Here is a 20,143-nt window from a genome sequence, read left to right on the forward strand (position 1 = left end):
TGAGCACCAAAAAACTGATGCTTCTGATTTGTGGTGCTGGAGAAGACTCTTGAGAATACCTTGGACTGCAAGGAGATTAAACCAGTCAATTCTAAAGGAAATCAACTCTGAATATTCATTGGAAAAACTGATGCTGAAGCTTCAACTTCAATACTTCAGCCACCTGATGCGAAGAGCTGACTCTTTGGAAAATACCCTGGTGATGGGAAAGATTGAGGGCAGGAAAAGTGGGTGGCAGAGGATGATATGGTTAGATAGCAGCACCAAATCAATGCACATGAATTTCAGCAAACTCCAGGAGATAGTGGAGTACAGAGGAGCCTGCTATGCTACAGTTCATGGAGTCGCAAGAGTCGGACATGACTCAGATACTGAACAACAACAGCAAGGAGCTGAATTTATTTTGTAACTATAGAAACAAGACTGCCAGGGACCAAGGGCTCTGTGTAATACATAAGGAAATTGAAAAGGTGTAGTGATGTGGTATGCAAAATCTTGGAATGGTTATGACTAGGGTGACTAAATAATGTTCCAATTCCATTAGAGCTATTTTAACAGGAAAAGTATATAAATAGAGAGCCAGATAGGTACATATATGGTGTGAGACTGAATATTCAGAATCACTTGTTGCACATATTTGTTGTTACTGCCTTTAATAGTCTTAGGAACACACACACACACACACACACACACATATAGGCACATATGACACAGGTATTGAAATTAGGTTCTTCTGATAATAATCTTCCAGAGGGCACTCTTTATGTCCTTGTTCCTTAGGCTGTAGATGAAGGGGTTCAGCATTGGGGTGACCACAGTATACATCACCGAGGCCACTGCACCCCTCCTGTGGGAAGATGAGACAGCTGAGCTGAGGTATACCCCAAGGCCAGTTCCATAAAATAAGCAAACAACTGACAGATGAGAACCACAGGTGGAAAAGGCTTTGTACTTCCCACCTGAAGATGATACTCTTAGAATGGAGGAAATAATTTGAGTATAGGAGTAAAGGATCCCCGAGAGTGGAACTCCACCCAAGATGGCACCAATGAAATAGATTAATATGTTATTGATGAAGGTGTCAGAACAGGAAAGGTTGAAGAGTTGAGGAGGATCACAAAAGAAATGAGGAACTTCCACATCTGCACAGAAGGTAAGCTGTGACACCATCAAGTAGTGCAGCAGGGAGGTCAAAAGGCTGATGGAGAATGACACCAGGGCCAACAAGCCACAGAGGCGGGGGCTCATGATGACCAGGTAGTGCAGAGGGTGACAGATGGCCACCAACCGGTCATAGGCCATCACTGTCAGAAGGAGACTCTCCAAAAAGGCAAAAAGAGAAAAAAAGGTCAGTTGAGTTAGGCAGCCTGCATAGGTGATGGATTTGCTGTGTGTCTGGAGGTTCACTAGCATCTTGGGGATGGTGGTAGTGCTGAAACTGACATCAGTCAAGGACAGATTGGAGAGGAAGAAGTACATAGGGGTGTGGAGGTGGGAATCAGAGATGACAGCCAGGATGATGAGCAGGTTCCCAAGCACAGTGACCAGGTACATGGACGAGAAGAGTCCAAAGAGGAGGGGCTGCAGGTCTGGATCATCTGAGAGGCCCAAGAGGAGGAATTCAGAGACACCTGTTAAATTCTTTTTTTCCATGTAGATGGGACACCTTATGAAAAGAAGAGTGTTGAATAAGCAAAACAATAGTATAGGCACCTAAAGAAGTGTCCATACTTTGGATTTAAGCAATTAACAAATAAAATATTCACACTTGATGACCACATGGCCTAGCACCTTTAGCAATATTTCTCATTTGTGAGCACATCTTTAATGAGGCCCCAAATATCATTTGCTTCTTTACTTACCTATTTTAGAGGCATGGGGCCAAAGAATGAAAGAGAAGTAAGGACTTTTTGACATAATAAATCCATGAACATTATGTAATATGTGTCCCCTTAGTTTTGAAGGAAAAATCTTTAATTAAGTTTTTTCTCTCTTAGAGAAGTCATTCTAATTAAAGGACACTAAAAAGCATTCAAATATACTGTATCTTATCCAAATGCTGTACAAGAAACTCTCTTGGTTTGTAACGTAGTTCTAAACAGCTAAAACCACTCTCTGGGGTATAAATAAAAAAAATATTCATAATCAGATAGCATTTCTATTTTTTAATTAACTTCTAGAGGTTTTTCATATTTATTTGGTTTTATGACATCCATCTTCCATGGAAATATGTGTTCACTCAAATATGTGTGTTGTGGTCAAAGTCTCTTCACATATAACTCAAATATAAATATTTGCTCTGAGTGGACTTCATACTTCTATAAATGCATTTTTAATATCTCTTTTTCCCTTAATTTATTTATTTTTAATCAGAGGATAATTATAATATTGTGTTGGTTTCTGCCATACATCAGCGTGGATGAGCCATAGGCATACATATGTCCCCTCCTTCTTGAGCCTCCCTTCCACCTCCCACCCCTCTCGGTTGTCACAGAGCCCCAGTGTGAGTTTGCTGAGTCACACAGCAAATTCCTACTGGCTAAACATTTTAAAAAAATTTTTAGTTGAATGATAATTGCTTTACAAAATTTTGAAGCATAAAATCATACACTATCACTGAACCTGAAGATAGCACTCATATGTTATGCACCCAATGATTAATTAATAAACTGTAATTAAGACTCTGAACTTGCTTTTCTTATTGCAGAGTATTTTTCTATCAGTGTTATAACAGTCTCAGGGAAAGTTCTGAAATTGAGATTGCTGTTTGCTGTTTGTTTGTTTGTTTGTAGTGGCTAGGTAACATTTCTTAACTATGATATATCTTTAATCCTAAAGGTTTGTGAAGGGTTGATTTCTCATCAGATCCAACCTCTTATGAACTATCAAAAAATTTAAGACCAAATAAGTTCTCAACATTAAGTAGGCTTCTCATGCCAGTTTAAGAGCTTTTTAAGCCAATTCTTTTTTTTCTCATTTAATAAATTTATTTTTATTGGAAGATAATTGCTTTACAGAATTTTGCTGTTTTCTGTCAAACCTCAACATGAGTCAGCCATAGGTATAAATTCTTTCTTACAGAGAGTTTGTATTTCTTTTAAATTCAGCACCCTGAATGCAGTTTGGGTTGGAAGGAGAGAAATCTGTTTTGGTGCCTTGTAAATGGAGTTTGGGGCTTCACTGGTGGCTCAGCGGTAAAGAATCTGCCTGCAATGCAAGAGACCTGGGTTCAATCCCTGGATTGGGAAGATCCCCTGGGGAAGAAAATGGCAACTCATTCCAGGATTCTTAGCAGCAAATACCCCATGGACAGAGGAGCCTGATGGGCTACAGTCCTTGGGGTCCCAAAGAGTTCAACATGACTTAGCCACTGAATAATAAACAAAATGGAATATCACTGTCTGTATTCAAATCAGACTTTACCTCCTCTCTACCACGGGGCAAGATTGAAATTACATTAAAATACTGTGCTCCTACCCTCGAGTGTAAAATGATAATAAAGCATGTTGCTCTCTTTTAGGGGGTAATAATGCAAGTAAAAGAAAACAAGTCACATAAAAGCATTAGTTCAGAGCCTGGCACATGAATTCCTACATAAGGCTTTGTGATATTGTGTTTATTGTCACGACTTTCATCACTATCACCTTCACGATCATTTGTGGCACTTGAAGGACACTTTCCTGTGCTGTGCTAAGTCGCTTTCATCATGTCCAGCTCTTTGAGACCTCACAAACTGCAGCCCGCCAGGCTCCTCTGTCCATGGACTTCTGCTTGCAAGAATACTGCAGTGGGTTGCCATGCCCTCCACCAGGGGATCTTCCTGACCCAGGGATCGAACTTGCGTCTCCTGAGGCTCCTGATTTGCAGGCAGATTCTTTACCACTGAGCCACTGGGGAAGCCCAGAGAATACTTCAGAGAAAACTATTACCTGCTCAAGTTAAAAAAAAAAAAAAAGATGCCTAAGGAAGACAGAATAATTATGGGAGGAAAATAGACATTTAAATAAAAGCTCCAGCATCCCCACCAGTAACAACAACATCAACTTCATAGGCTTCTGAGCTGATCTATCCATTTTGGTGTCCTTCTACTAGCTATCCTATCTGTCCTCTACTTTGATGATGAGAAAACAAGGCTCCCCCAATCCCTCCTGCTTCAGTGTCTCCCACTGCACTTGGCATTCACTGGGCTGGGCTGTGTCTCTGCTGGGGCAGGACTAAGGGATGCAGGTGTCTGACATCTCCCCTACCTGGTGTTGGATAAGGGCTGAGAGTTTGTCCTCTGAACATGCAGGAAAACAGTCTCAGGTATGTGCTTCCTGGTGCAGACAACATCTCCAGGAAAATGAGACACACAGATATAGAACCCATTGGACTGGAGCTGGCTAACTGAAGGGCTGGGAAGCACAGGCTGATTATTTACAGTGATACAGCCTGGAGACCTCCATGCATCTAAAAGATAATTAGCCAAATTGGCCCATGGCCTCTCAGTCTCTGAGGATTTGCTAACTTCATGGAAGAAGAAAAGGAGAAAAGTGAATGTATAAGGAAGGACCTAGACCCTTCCTACTCCCAAGAAGAGGTTGACCTCTACTTTTCACCTCTGAGTTCCAAGTTATTTATCTCACCATAAAATTCACGCACTTATTTATTCAGTGAGAGAAAGCAATATGTGATTTTAATCTGTAAATCTTTGATTAGTCATATAATTTAGAGAGATCTATGCCTTCCATGGGCTTCCCAAGTGGTGCTAGTGGTAAAGAACCTGCCTGCCAATGCAAGAGACACAAGAAACATGGGTTCAATCCTGGGTCAGGAAGATCCCCTGGAGGGGGCAGAGCAACACACTCCAGTATTCTTGCCTGGAGAATGCCATGGACAGAGGAGCTTGGCAAGCTACCGTCCATCGGGTTGCAAAGAGTCCAACACTACTGAAGCAACTTCACCTGCACATATGCATGTCTTCCATACCAAAATTCTGATAGTATTTCTATTTCCTTAATTAAGATTTATATCTCTGAGAGCTTGATACTGTTTTTTGGTTTTTTTAATTGTCCTGTTTTGGGGTTTTGGAATTTATGCCTTGGAAATTTATGGTTTTTGCTATTTTGAATGACAGTTCCAATCCTAGTTCTAATTCTATTGGAATTTAAAATGTTTCAATTCATTTAGTTTAAAATTTAGCTCTACGTTTTCTGCTCAATTGGTGTATGTTGTTATATTCCACACTGTTTATTGTGACACATTCATCTGTTATTTTGCTTAAATACTTCTAGGCATCTCAGAGTCTAGATTCAAAACGTGGGCCTGGGCTATATACTCTTGTCAAGTCTTGACTGGAAGAGGATCTGAATGCCAGCTCACTTACATGGCTATTGGTAAGACTGAGTCTTTTGTGGGCCAGAGGACTGCCTTAGTTTCTTATCAAATGGGCTTCTGACAACAGGACAACTGACTTCTATCAGTGCAAAGTGGTAAGATGTCAAGAAAGGGCTGTCAAGATGAAATCTGAATCCTGGTGATGGAGGGTGGGAAGGGATGGATTGGGAGTTTTGAATCAGCAGATGCAAACTAGTGTATATATTAAATAGAATGAATAAACAAGGCCCTACTGTGTAGCACAGGGAACTATATTCAATATCCCTTAAAAAGCAATAATGGAAAAGAAAAAAACAAAGCTCAGTCTTTCTGGATGTTTGTGTTGGCAGATTGATTTTTTTCTCATTTTAAGAAATTAGAATCTAACAAATTATTGCTTTTTTCCTTCAGTTTCCTCCTGAAACCCTATGCATGTTGCTCTTTCTCCAATTGGTATGTTTTGAAAAGAAAAAAAAAGATGTGCTAATTTATCACATCATGAGAAAAATATTTTTATCTTCAAGTAATTGGGGGGAAAAGATAGTATCATTAACAAAGTCATGTGATTTATCTCACATGTATTATGACCATAGTCATAAGAGCTTGGAGTTGCAGGTAACATATTCTAATCTTGACCTCAGGTCCTGAGTGTGAATCCTGTTGGATGCTTTCAGCTCAATAACTCAACATCTTTGTGGTCAGAAATGAGATCTTGAAAATTAGAAAAACTATTTGGGACTTCATTCCATTGGAAGTTTTCAAAAGGTAAGTGATGGAATCTGATTGACTCTTCAAGTCACATAATCCTTTTCTACTCTGGGATCATATTACATGGTGGCATGAGGTCAACTCTAAAGTCTGGAAGCCTGAGTTCAAATCCCTTCACCACCTCTTACAAAAGCATGAATCCATGTATGTATAGCTTAAACCTACCTTATACCTAAGTGAAATTATGGTAAAGTGGGGCATGAGAAAAGTGCCCATCTTATAGGTGGGTGGGAAGAATGAAATTAGCTAACAGAAGTAGATGCTGAGATAGCTGCCTAGCAGTAGCCATAACTCTGTTATTAGTGGTGGTGGTAGAATAGAATAATGATTATTTCAGTATTATGAAAGTGAAAGTGAAGTGAAAGTTGCTCAGTCATGTCTGATTCTTTGTGACCCCATGGATAGTCCATGGAGTTCTCCAGGCCAGAGCACTGGAGTAGGTAGCCTTTCCCTTCTCCAGGGGATCTTCCCAACCCAGGGATTGAATCCAGGGATCGAACCCAGGTCTCCTGCACTGCAAGCGAATTCTTTACCAGCTGAGCCACAAGGAAAAACCAAGAATGCTGAGTGGGTAGCTTATCCCTTCACCAGTGTATCTTCCCGACCCAGGAATCGAACCAGAGTCTCCTGCATTGCAGGCAGATTCTTTACCAGCTGAGCTACCAGGGAAGCCATTTCAGTGTTATGACTTCTAGTAATTTTACTGTTAATCAGAAAATTTAGAACACAGATTTTGTGATAAGAACTCAAATGGTAGGACATAGAAATGAAAATAAAAATTAGAAGAACAGATTTTTAAGGATCCATTGACAAGGAAGAGGCTTAATTCACTCATGGATTTGAACTCCCAGCAGAGCTATGATGATCTGGGTCACCATCTGCTCAGGAAGAGTATTGGGTATGTACAAGCCAGTGGATGTGTTAATTATCCATGCTCCATAATGGTCAATGCTTTAGAAGAGTGGTCCTTGTGCGTGACCATCACAGTAGCAATATCAACATTTAGGAATATCTTTAGAAGGGCACATTAAAAAAATTATTCATTTATTTTTGACTGTGCTGGGTCTTCGCTGATGTGTGTCGGCTTTTCTCTGATTGCAGTGAGCAGGGGCTACTCTCTGGTTGCCCAGGCTTCTCGTTGCAGTGGCTTCTGTCGAGGCAGAGCACAGGCTGTATGGCGCACAGGCTTCAGTAGTTGCAGCGCTTGGGCTCAATTGTTGTGGCTTCCAAGCTGTATATCACAGGCTAAGCAGTTGTAGTGCATGGGCTTCGTTGTTCCGCAGCATGTGGAATCTTCCTGGATCAGGGATCAAGCCCATGTCTCCTGCATCGTAGTCGATGAAACAGAGTAGACGTTTTTTCTGAAATTCCTTTGCTTTCTCCATAATCCACTGAATGTTGGCAATTTGATCTCCGATATCTTAACTATGTTTATAAATAGATTATTTGGCCAACATGTAAAATAGGTTTCCACACTTAAAATTGGAATCAGGCTTTCTGATTTTATATGTTAAATAGAGATGCCTTTGTATGTAGCATTAATAAGGAATAGATTGGGAGTTTGGGATTGACATGCACATATTGCTATATTTAAAATATAATGCTTTTCCATGAAAAAATAAATAAATAAAATAAAATTCTGTGCCCCCAACCACAAACAATAGGAAGGAAGCCTGGAATTAATTAGAAAAGGAAAGTTTATATGTGAAATGCAGGTATATATGAATGGGTGGATAGAATACATGGCATACACTTGGTCTAAGAAGGTCAAGGATTATGCATCATGAAATTCTCTCTTGTACTGCTGTGGTCTTTAAGGATTTGCACAGCCCAGGGATCAGAATGGCACCAAAAATATTTGTCTAATGAGGAACATCTGTTATTGATCCCCAGGGGTATAGCTATGGTTAGCCGTCAGCCTGTGATATGAAACAGCCCTTGCCTTCCTAGGAAAGGCACACCTGAACCACCTTTCAGAGGTGATCCTTCTTGACCAGGAGTCCATGGTCTCACATGCTGTGTCTGCCCTATCTGAGGACAGATCTTCTGTCTCCAATATCCAAGTGTCATGTCAAGCATCATTACACACTGATGCCAGTCAGGTAAAGTCCCTTAGTTAATGATTTGGGGATTTTTTTTTTTTTTTGTAGCAGGAAAAAGTGTTTTACTAAAAATTTATCTAAGGGACACGATGAGGAGAGTTCAAGCATGTAATGATCAGAATGAAGTGTCCTATGAGATTCCAGACAACCTGTCTTTTTGCTGATAAGTTTGTACCAATGCTCACCCAGTTCTCAATCTGCTGGTCTTCTATTTCCTCTAAAAATGGAAGAACTCTTTATCCACTCTTTATTCTCCTAAGCAGAAATATGCCCTTTCTCAAACCTGATGCCTCATAAAACTTTCTGACGTTTGCTTGAATACCGTGGTGGTTGTGGGGAAGAGATTTGGTCAGTTTTTCCTTTATATCCCTTTCTGGTTCTTCAAATACCACTGCACAGAAGTCCGTTTGCCTTATTGCTGTACTTGGGCTGTGAAGACACTGGGATAAGTAGAGACATGCAGAGCCTTAGCTGGCTGTCCTAGCACACCTGTATCTATAAAATTTACAAGAATTTAACACATTAACAGCAAAGATAGTATAATACCTTTTTAAAAATATAACCATCCTTAAACTCCTTTGAAGCTTTAAAATGGTGACATTCTGTTTCCAACTTCAGATCTATAAATACAATGTAAGAAAATAATACACATACAAAAGGCATCAAGTTTGTATCCCCCTCAGATCTTATTCCCTCCTCCTGAGAATCAAAATCATCTTGCATGTGATAGTGTTCCCCCTTGCATTGTTTTATATTGAGCATGTGTTCACAAACATATGTAAGACAAGCGCATTAACCATAACACCTATCAGTTAGGAAACAGAGAAATAAAGGATGATGTAATAATATAGTGTCAAAATCTGCCTGCAGTGTGGGAGACCTGGGTTTGATCCCTGGTTGGGAAGATCCCCTGGAGGAGGGCATGGTGACCCACTCCAGTAGTCTTGCTTGGAGAATCCCCATGGACAGAGCAGTCTGGTGGGCTACAGTCCATGGGGTTGCAAAGAGTGGGACACGACTGAGTGACTAAGAACGACAGTATAGTGAGGTTTCCCAGGTGGCTCGGTGGTAAAGAATCTGCCTGCCAATGTGGGAGACACAGAGACGTGGGTCCTACCCTTGGGTCAAGAAGATCCCCTGGAGGATGAAATGGCAACCCACTCCAATATTCTTGCCTGAAAAATTCCATGGACACAGGAGCCTGATGGGCTACAGTCCATGGGGTTTCAAAGAGTTGGCCACGACTGCATGACTGGGCACACACACAACAATATAGTGGAATACTCTCTGGTAATTAAAATCAATGAAGAGGGATTAAAAATACAACAATAAAGAGGAGATAAATTACACAAGAACGCCAATTTATACTATGTGGTCCTAACTATATAAATGGACTTCCCTGGTGGCTCAGATGGTAAAGCATCTGCCTACAATGTGGGAGACCCAAGTTCAATCCCTGGGTTGGGAAGATCTCCTGGAGAAGGAAACGGCAACCCACTCCAGTACTCTTGCCTGGAAAATCCCATGGATGGAGGATCCTGTTAGGCTACAGTCCATGGGGTTGCAAGGAGTCAGACACGACTGAGCGGCATCACTTCACTTTACCTCAACTATATAAAACTTCAAAATGCAGTACAATGCAATTGTCCACGAAGCAATAACCCTGCTTATAATAAAAATTGTTGAAGAATAATGTATATGTAATTCATTTAGTGGTTCTCTTGAGGAAGGAAAAGCATCAAGATTTGCCAACACAAGCTGTGGGGACTCCATATACATCTGTTATTTATTGCAATAAAACACCTAGAATGAGGACTATGATGTGTGTGAATTTGATACTTTTCACAAGATGGGAATGCTGCTTGTACTTATTTCTGTATTTCTTTGCTTGAATAATCCTCCAGGTTTATATTTGTTGTGGATTATTATTTATAAGTGTTCAATATATATTTTACATTTTCTAATGTTGTAGACCTTGTCATTCAAAAGATTTATCTTACCATTTTCATAATTGGTACTGATTTGTGTATCTGGCTTATTTTATCATTTATTTCATTTTAATTTCTATCTATTTCATCATGTGTCCATGGCCAATGAACATGGATATCATCAATGTTTCCTTCATATTTTTTCTATGTGATGATGATTTCTAACTGGAGTTTAAGCCCATAACACCTCCCTGAAATTTTCAGTTGCCATGGAAGAATATTCATTCCCCCTTTCTATTGTCTTCTTTCAATATGATCACTGCTTCCTTCTGAGGAGTGTAGTGAGACAGGTGCCTTTGTTCATGAAGAAAATTTTAAAATAGGATAGGTGAGTACAAGGGTCTCATATGCTGAGTACTATGCTGATGTCTCTGTATTCATTTCTCATCATTTCAATATTCCATAATATTTTATAATAGCTCCCATTAAGCAAATAAGGACTTTGAAGTTTCTTACACAGTTGAACAATTTTTGAATTCTGAAAGAAAGTGCTGGTCCTGGATTAAGTTCATAGTGTTTGAGTCTAAATAATATACCAGCTAATAAGGACTGACATAGCCACTTCTGTCTCCCCCAGCTGCGGAGGACTATTGCTTTATAGTCCTGTAGGATGCCTGAATATATATGTTGTTGTTCAGTCACCCAGTCATATCCAACTCTTTGTGACCCCATGGACTGCAGCACTCCAGGATTCCCTGTCCTTCACTATCTCCTGGAATTTGCTCATGCCCGTTGAGTCAGTGATGCTGTCTAACCATCTCATCCTCTGCCACCCTCTTCTCCTTTTGCCCTCAATCTTTCCCAGCATCAGGGTCTTTTCCAGCCAGTTGACTCCATCAGATGGCCAAAGTATTGGAGCTTCAGCTTCAGCATCAGAACTTTCAATGAATATTCAGGGTTGATTTTCTTTAGGACTCACTGGTTTGATCTCCCTGCTGTCCAAGGGACTCTCAAGAGTCTTCTCCAGCACCACAGTTTGAAGGTATCAATTCTTTGGTGCTCAGCTATACAATTTTTATTTTGCCTGCACTGGGTCTTTGCTGCAGTGCTGGACTCTTTGTTGCTAGTTGTGGCATGTGGGCTTCTCCCTGTGGTGCACAAGCTTTGCTTGTTGCAACAGGAGGCTCTAGAGGAGGTCGGCTCAGGAGTTATAGTACACAGGCTTAGTTGCCGCATGGCATGATGTAACTTAGTTCCCAGACCAGGGATGGAACCCACGTCCCCTACATTAGGAGGTGGATCACTAGGGAAGTCTCAATGCCTGAGTATTTTTGAAGTGTCATATGTCTGTCTCATCTTGTAGTTTTCTGTCTTCTAAGGACCAAAACTTGTTGCTCTGCAGGCATGCTCAGGCTCTTCAGTCATGTCTGACTCTTTGTGACCCCATGCACTGAAGCCCACCAGGCTCCTCTGTCCATGGGATTTCCCAGGCAAGAATATTGGAGTGTTGCCATTTCCTCTTCCAAGGGATCTTCCCAATCCAGAGATACAACCCGTGTCTCCTACAGCTCCTGCTTTGGCAGGCAGATTCTTAACCATTGAGCCAACTCGGAAGCCCAAATTTTTGCTATTTTAATCTATTTTTTGAAGCTTATGCATTTAATTCTCTCTCATCTAGCTATTTTGTTTTAATGATATCTCACCTATCATCTTAGGGGAAGAAGTTCCCCTAGGATGAAACACAATGTGATATTTGTCCAGCTTCTCTTAGAATTAATTGCTAATGTGGATGAGTTGCATATCATGAAGGAATCTACATGATATTTTCTTTTTTAAAGTGAAAATTGATAGAATGAAATGTCAAACTCAAACATAATCAACATCTTTTCTAAAAGTATTCCATTTTGTTGCTATTGTAAATGAATCTTACTTTTGACCTTTATAAACTACCAAAAATAAAGAGCTGGTTTTATGAAAAGGTCAAGTAAAAAATTGTTATGGGTGAGGATATATGTCATTTCTAGTCTTTGCTCAGGTGCAGAGCATATACTTGTATAGATGCCATGACCTGCTATACAATACTTCATGGGGAGAGACGAACATATGTTGTAGGCAGGAGAAAAGATCTGGCGCATTTTCAAGATGAAAATATTAAACTGTTAAAGGGAAATTATAAAATCTGAGTGTTGGTTTTGGAATGCTAATTCTGTACTATCCAGAGTCAACTCAGTGGTGAGAGGATCTGCGCTCAGACTTAATATTTTCTATCCACTGTGTATTTCATGACCTTGATGTAACCTTACCTTACCTAAGTGTTCCCTGGATGAATAGAGATATATTATAACTCAGATATGTAACTTAGATCTGATAACTCATCTATAGTCTGATAAGCCCCTCAAGTCATTTTGAGATATGTCAAGTTTGGGGTACCACACTCCACAAGACAGATTAAATAAATGCATTCTCATCTTTCTGCTTGTTTGAGGCAAGAAATAATTCTGAAGGAAATGTCACATTTTATTCTTTATTTCAGTCTCAGCACTTGGCACAAGGTGTGAAAAAGTGCTGGTGATCAATAAAAATAAGAGCCAACAAAGTGTGAAATGTGATGATGGAGGAAAAAATTAGCAAAGGGAAATACTTAAATTCTCTCTTGGGTTTACAATATACATAGAATTTTATTTCTTTATATTCAATATTTAAGCACTATTTTTTCAAACTTTATCATATATCAAATTCATCTGGTGGGTTTGTTGAAACTTGAATTTCTGGCCCTTACCCCTAGAGTTTATCAGCAGTAAAGCTACAGTGATACCAAGAGTTTGCAGTTCTAATCAGTTCCCACGGGCTGCTGCTGCTCACCTGGGGACCCTTCATTTTATTTTGTTTTCACTCCATTTTTCCTTCAGATTCATCAACAATATGGAAACCAGAAATCAAACAGATGTTTCCAATTTTTATCTCCTGGGATTGACAGAAGATCCAGAACTACAGCTCCACATCTTCTTCCTGTTCCTGTCCATGTACCTGATCACTCTCCTGGGAAACCTGCTCATCATCCTGGCTGTCAGCTATGACCCCCACCTCCACACCCCCATGTACTTCTTCCTCTCCAACCTGTCCTTTACTGACATCTGCATGAGCACAACCACGATCCCCAAAATGCTGGTCAACATCCAAACACAAACTCAGAGCATCACATATTCAGGCTGCCTCACCCAGATGTGCTTCGTCATGGTTTTTGCCTTTCTGGAAAACTTTCTCCTTACTGTCATGGCTTATGATCGCTATGTGGCCATTTGTCACCCCTTAAGATACTCAATTATCATGAACCCACAAAACTGTGGCCTGCTGATTATATTCTCACTGTTGCTAAGCATTCTGAATGCTCTGCTCCTCAATCTGACAACATTGCGGCTATCTTTTTGCAAGGACCTGGAAATCCCTCACTTTTTCTGTGAACTTGCTCAGGTTGTCAAGCTAACATGTTCTGATACCCACATCAATGACATTTTGTTATATTTGGTGGGTAGCATATTTGGTGTCGTTCCTCTCTCTGGGATCGTTTTCTCTTATACTCGAATTGTCTCCTCTGTTTTGAGAATGACATCAGCGGGTGCAAAGCTGAAAGCTTTCTCCACCTGTGGATCTCACTTGTCAGTTGTTTCCTTATTTTATGGGACAGGTTTTGGAGTTTATATAAGTTCTATACTGACTGGCTCATCCAGGAAGACTGCAGTGGCTTCAGTTATATACATCGTGATTTCTCAGATGATGAACCCTTTTATCTACAGCCTGAGAAACAGGGATATGAAGGGAGCCTTGAGAAAACTCGTCAGTGGGACACCTTCTTTTCTGTGGTTCTGCCCTCTACCTTGGACTTGTGTTTGTAAAATGAGGCAAAATGATAGTTAATAGCTATATGTAGAATATTCCATTTGTAAGTGGCCAAATATACATTTTTGTGTGTGCATGGACATTCTTGTAGCATAGATCATATGTAGATCATTGATATACAACAAAGGAGGCAAGAATATGCAATGGGTAATTGACTATATGTATATAAATGAATTATATATAAATAATATATATAAGAAACCTCCTTGAAAAAAGGAGACCCAGGTTCAATCCTTGGGTCAGGAAGATCCCCTCAAGAAGGAAATGGCAACCCACTCCAGTATTCTTGCCTGGGAAATCCCATGAACAGAGGAGCGTGGTGACCTATAGTCCATGGGGTCACAAAGAGTCAGACACAACTGAGCGACTAACAATTTCACACTTTCATGTATGTATATGCAATATTACTCAGCCATAGACAGGAATGAAATTTTGCCATTTGCTACAGCATGAATGGGCTTGATGGGGGGGCGGGGGGTACTATGTTTAGTGAAATTAGTCACAGAGAGAAAGACAAATAAAGTATGCTATCACTTACATGTGGAATCTAAAAAATAAAATGCATGAGTGGATGTAACAAAATTAAACAGACTCACAGATATTGAGAACCACCCAGTTGTTATTAGTGAGAAGAAGAAGGTAGGAGAGGCAAGAAATTGGCAAGGGATTAATTAAAAGGCACAAACTACTATGTATAAAATAAATTAGCTACAAGGATATATTGTACCGTAAATATAGCCAATATTTGATAATTCACTTCATTGTACAGCAGAAACCAACACAACATATATCCCAGTAAAATATATAATAACTTTAAATGCAGATTAATTTATAAAAATTTTGGATGACTAGATTGTACTACTGAAACTAATCTAATAACATAAATCATCTACACCTCAGAAAACATAAATAAACACTAGGGGTGCAATGTACAGCATGATGACACTAGTTAACATTGACATATGATATATAGGAAAGTAGAGTAAATCTTGAAAGTAAGAAAATGTATTTTCTTTCTTTTTTCTGTCTTTTTATTGTATCTCTTTTTTTCATATAAAATAGATTTTATTTCTTTTTTTTCCATTTATTTTTATTACTTGGAGGCTAATTACTTTACAATATTGTGGTGTTTTTTGTCATACATTGACATGAATCAGCCATGGATTTACATGTATTCCCCATCCTGATCCCCCCTCCCACCTCCCTCTCTACCTGATCCCTCTGGATCTTCCCAGTGCACCAGGCCCGAGCACTTGTCTCATGCATCCAACCTGGGCTGGTGATCTGTTTCACCCTAGATAATATACATGTTTCAATGCTGTTCTCTCGAAACATCCCACCCTCGCCTTCTCCCTCAGAGTCCAAAAGTCTGTTCTGTACATCTGTGTCTCTTTTTCTGTTTTGCATATAAGGTTATTGTTGCATCTTTCTAAATTCCATATATATGTGTTAGTATACTGTATTGGTCTTTATCTTTCTGGCTTACTTCACTCTGTATAGTGGGCTCCAGTTTCATCCATCTCATTAGAACTGATTCAAATGAATGTATTATGACTGTTAGCTGAACTTGTTGTGATAATCATTTCACAATATATGTAAATCAAATTATCTGCTGTATACCTCAAGCTTATACAATGATGTGTGTTAATTATTTCTCAATAAACTAAGAAAAAGGAAATGTACAATGAAATTATTGTGCAAAATTGGAAAAGGTGGATATGAACTCTGAAAAGGGTTTAACTACCTATGTTGGTTGAAACAAAGCTGTCCAAACAGAAGTGGAAAGAAGTAGATGGTGTACAGCAACCTTGCCTCAGAGGGTCAGACATTGGCCATCATAAACTCACCCATTATAGAGTTTTGATCTGGAAGGTCCAGGGGTCAGCATGACACTAAAATAGCTTGTCTAATGAGGAGATTTAGTTATTGATCCCCAGGGATGTAGAGATTTCAAGAGTCTGCCCGTGACCACCTCACTCAACAGTCCTTGCTCAGTAAGGAAGCAGGACACCTGAACCTCCTTCCAGAGATGATCTTTCTTGACCTGGAGCCCGTTGCCTCAATCAGTTTGTCTGGTCCTTCTGAGGACAGATCTTCCGTCTTCAAGATCCATGAGAAATATTGATATCAAGTACTACACTTCAGTGATGTCAGCCTGGAAACACAGAGTCTCTTTGAAATCGCTACACTATAATTTCTTACAGGAGAAGCAGTGAGGAGAGACATAAGATTAAAACCAAGGCCCTCGTGTCTCCCAACAAACCCTGACTTTCTTTTTTGACATGTTCACATATATGTTTGTATGAATTCTCACCCAGCACTTTTTCCACTGGGATCCTACACTCTGTCTACAATGGCAGGACCCATTTTCCTCCTGAGTAGAAATCCTCCCCTTCACAAACATGGGTGCTATAAAATGTTTACTTGAATTCTTGTGCTGGTGGTGAAGGGGTTTGTACAGTGTATTAGTTTGCTGTGCTGAGTACTTAGTCACTTAGTCATGTCCGACTCTTTGTGATCCCAAGGACTGCAGCCCACCAGGCTCCTCTGTCTATGGGAATTCTCCAGGCAAGAATACTGAAGTGGGTTGCCATGACCTTCTCCAGGGGATCTTCCCAACCCAGGGATTGAACCCAGGTCTCCTGCATTGCAGGCATTCTTTACCACCTGAGCCCCTGGGAAGCTAGTGCTGCCATAACAGAGTAGCACAGACTGTGTGACTTAATAACAAATTTATTGTCACAGTTCTGGAGATTGGAAGCCTGGTTCAAAGTGTCAGCAGGACTGGTTTCTTCAGAGGCCATTTTTCTTGGCTTGCAGCTGGCCATATTCTCCGTGTTTCTTCATGTGGTCTTGCCTCTGTATGCATGTATCCAAATCTCTTCTTGTTGGATTAAGGTTCACCTTAACGATTCCATTTTAACCAAATTACATCTTCAAAGATCTTATCTCAAATACAGTCATATTCTGAAGATTAGGATGTCAGCATATGAATGAAATTAAATTAAAAGACACTTCCTTCTTGAGGGAAGCTTCTTGGAGGTTCCTCTGTCATCGGAATTCTCCAAGCAGGAATACTGGAGTGGGTAGCCATTCCCTTCTCCAGGGGATCATCGCAACCCAGGGATTGAACCCAGGTCTTCTGCATTGCAGGCAGATTCTTTACCATCTGGGCCACAAGGAAAGCCAACAGAAACAGGGGAGGAGCAGTCAAATGGGGGTGCAGTCTGGGGGCAGGGTGCTGGTTCCTCCTCAAGGAGTATATATTGAGTATATACAACAATATCTTTGAGTTCTGAAGAACTGTATCCCCCATCCAGGAGGAGGATGGTAACTTCAGGCTGAGTGCAAGATTCCTGGAGCCCTGTTACCTCAATACCAAATGATCAGAAGAAAGTCATACACTCTGTAGCCCTCACTCCCAATTTTGCCTTCCTTTTCTGGAAACAGTGATGACATCCTGTTAGGCCTCTTGTTTGGCCCCTGCCTATTACAATTACTTATATCTCTGACAGTTTCAGGCTTAATTTTTGTCACTACAAGGGTGGATGTCAGTTTCAGACATAAGATACCTCGATTTAGAACAGATGGAAAGAGACTTCTACTCTATGAGGCAGGACAATGTTCATTCTCAACAGAAAATAGTTACAGAAGAAAGATCTCTGCCCCAGTTCTCAAGAAGTTATCTTCAGTATGAAGTCCTGGCAGGGGAGGGGGTTGGAGGAGGCAGATTTTTAGGGAAACCACTGACTGAAACTACCAACTCTGGCCAAGCATGAGAGTAACCACTTGTATGGGTTATCTTTCAACGGGTGTTCCTGGTAAGGCATGCAGAACTAAAAAGCTACGACCAACTGAAAGAATATGGGAAAGGTCAAAAGTAGGTAGGGATGCAGTCTATATGCCCTACTGACGTCCTGGGATCCTTCTCGCTGGAATCCATCTTGGTTGAGTAATGCGTGCCACCAGGAAGGACCCTGAGTCAGAATGATTGACCAGAGACAACCCAGAAACTAACCCCATTACCATAAAACCTGAAACTGTGAACCACGTGGCAGAATAGTTCTGAATTCCCTTACCCCGCTTCATTCTGCCCAAGCACCCTTTTCCAATAAAGCCTCTTGCTTTGTCAGCATGTGTGTCCCCTTGGACAATGCATTTCCAAGAGTTAGACAAGAGCCCTCTCTCAGACCCTTTCTCTCTTCTTCTTGTTTTGCAGCCATAAATCACTATTCTTCTCCAGCACTATTCCATCTTCCCCAACTGAAATTTGTCTCCATTAAACCCTAACTCCCCATTCTTCCTGCCAAAGATTCTGGCAATGACCATTCTAATCCCTATCTGTATGAGTTTGACTACTTTTTGTACCTTTTAGAAATGGAACCATTTTATTTTTCCCCATTATGTCTGACTATGTAGTATGATCAGGAAGAAGTTAGACAGAACGGCAAGGAGAATTATTAGAAAAATTGAGAATTGACTTTGCTCTGGAAGGTAGTCTCTCATCATTCTTGGGAAATCATACATCTTATTTCCCAAAAGTACTAGTTGAAAACTCTGTGTTACTAGTGTCCAAATTCAATCCCCAAATATCCTGGTTAAACAGGAAATTAGTCAACCTACTTGCTCAAAAATCTGAACAACATCATAAAGAAACAAAAATATACTTAAGGTAGGGTTTAAATCCACCTAACAAATGGGGGGGGGCAAATAATATGAAACCTATAGAAACAAAAAATAACAAAAAAGAAAGCTATGATTATTTTGTAATCATAGAAAAAATACTGCTCATAACCAAGGGTCTGACATAATACATAAGAAAATTGAGAAGGGTATACTGATGTGCTATGCAAAATCCTGAATGGGCTATGACTCACATGGAGTGTCCAAATGATGTCACAATTCCATTACTATTCTAAGTAATTACTATTCTAAGTAATTCTACTATTTCCAACTATTCTAAGAGGAAAATTTTTGTAGACTGAAAGATGAAAGCCAGATAGGTATATATACACTATGGAACTGCAGATTCAAATCATTTGTTGCATACATGTGATTTTACTGCCTTTTCCAGTCTTATGAACCCAAAACAATATGACACAGATGTTCAGTTAAGATTATTCTGCAGAAAATCCTCCACAGGCCATTCTTGATGTCCTTGTTCCTTAGACTGTAGATGAAGGGGTTCAGCATAGGGGTGACTACAGTGTACATCACCGAGGCCACTGCACTCTTCCTGGGGGAAGATAAGACAGTTGAACTAACGTACATTCCAAGGCCTGTTCCAAGAAATAAGCAAACAACTGAGAGGTGAGAGCCACAGGTGGAGAAGGCTTTATACTTCCCATCTGATGAGGAGACTCTTAGAATGGAGGATATAATTTGAGCATAAGAGTAGAGGATTCCTAAGAGTGGAACTCCACCAAAGATGGTACCAATGAAATAGATTAATAGGTTACTGATGAAGGTGTTGGAACAGGCAAGGTTGACAAGTTGAGGAGGATCACAAAAGAAATGAGGGATTTCCACATTTTCACAGAAGGTAAGCTGTAACATCATCAAGTAGTGCAGCAGGGAGGTCAAAAGGCTGATGACAAATGATGCCAGGACCAACAAGCCACAGGTATGGGGATTCATGATGACTAGGTAGTGTAGAGGATTACAAATGGCCACCAGTCGATCATAGGCCATCACTGTCAGAAGTAGACTCTCCAAAAATGCAAAAAGAGAAAAAAAGGTTAGTTGAGTTAGACACCCTCTATAGGTGATGGATTTGTTGTATGTCTGGAGGTTCATTAGCATCTTGGGGATGGTGGTGGTGCTGATACTGATGTCAGCCAAGGACAGATTGGAAAGGAAGAAATACATTGGGATGTGGAGATGGGGGTCAGAGCTGATGACCAGGATGATGAGCAGATTCCCAAACAAGGTCACCAGATACAAGGACAGAAAGAGCCCAAAGAGAAGGGGCTGCAGGTTTGGATCATCTGAGAGGCCCAGGAGGAGGAATTCTGAGACACCTGTTAGATTCTGTGACTCCATGTAGATAGAACACCTTTTGAAAAAGAAGAGAGTGTTGAAAACAGGAAATAA

The 20,143-nt window shown here is 40.3% G+C and overlaps 3 protein-coding genes across 3 annotated transcripts; 1 reads left to right on the forward strand and 2 right to left on the reverse strand.

Moving 5' to 3' along the window:
* Positions 1-723: 723 nt before the first annotated feature.
* On the reverse strand, positions 724-1,662 carry LOC122700898 (olfactory receptor 18-like). The gene has a single exon (XM_043913928.1). The coding sequence runs from the start codon at positions 1,651-1,653 to the stop codon at positions 724-726; it is 930 nt and encodes a 309-aa protein (XP_043769863.1). The 5' UTR covers positions 1,654-1,662.
* Positions 1,663-13,075: 11,413 nt separating this feature from the next.
* Positions 13,076-14,068, forward strand: LOC122700357 (olfactory receptor 7G2-like). The gene has a single exon (XM_043913194.1). It carries the CDS (start codon positions 13,076-13,078, stop codon positions 14,066-14,068), a length of 993 nt encoding a protein of 330 aa, XP_043769129.1.
* A 5,058-nt stretch (positions 14,069-19,126) lies between these two features.
* Positions 19,127-20,143, reverse strand: LOC122700359 (olfactory receptor 7E24-like). Its single transcript, XM_043913200.1, has one exon. It carries the CDS (start codon positions 20,090-20,092, stop codon positions 19,127-19,129), a length of 966 nt encoding a protein of 321 aa, XP_043769135.1. The 5' UTR covers positions 20,093-20,143.

Source organism: Cervus elaphus, chromosome 9 (genome assembly GCF_910594005.1).
Source record: "Cervus elaphus chromosome 9, mCerEla1.1, whole genome shotgun sequence".
Taxonomy (NCBI): domain Eukaryota; kingdom Metazoa; phylum Chordata; class Mammalia; order Artiodactyla; family Cervidae; genus Cervus; species Cervus elaphus.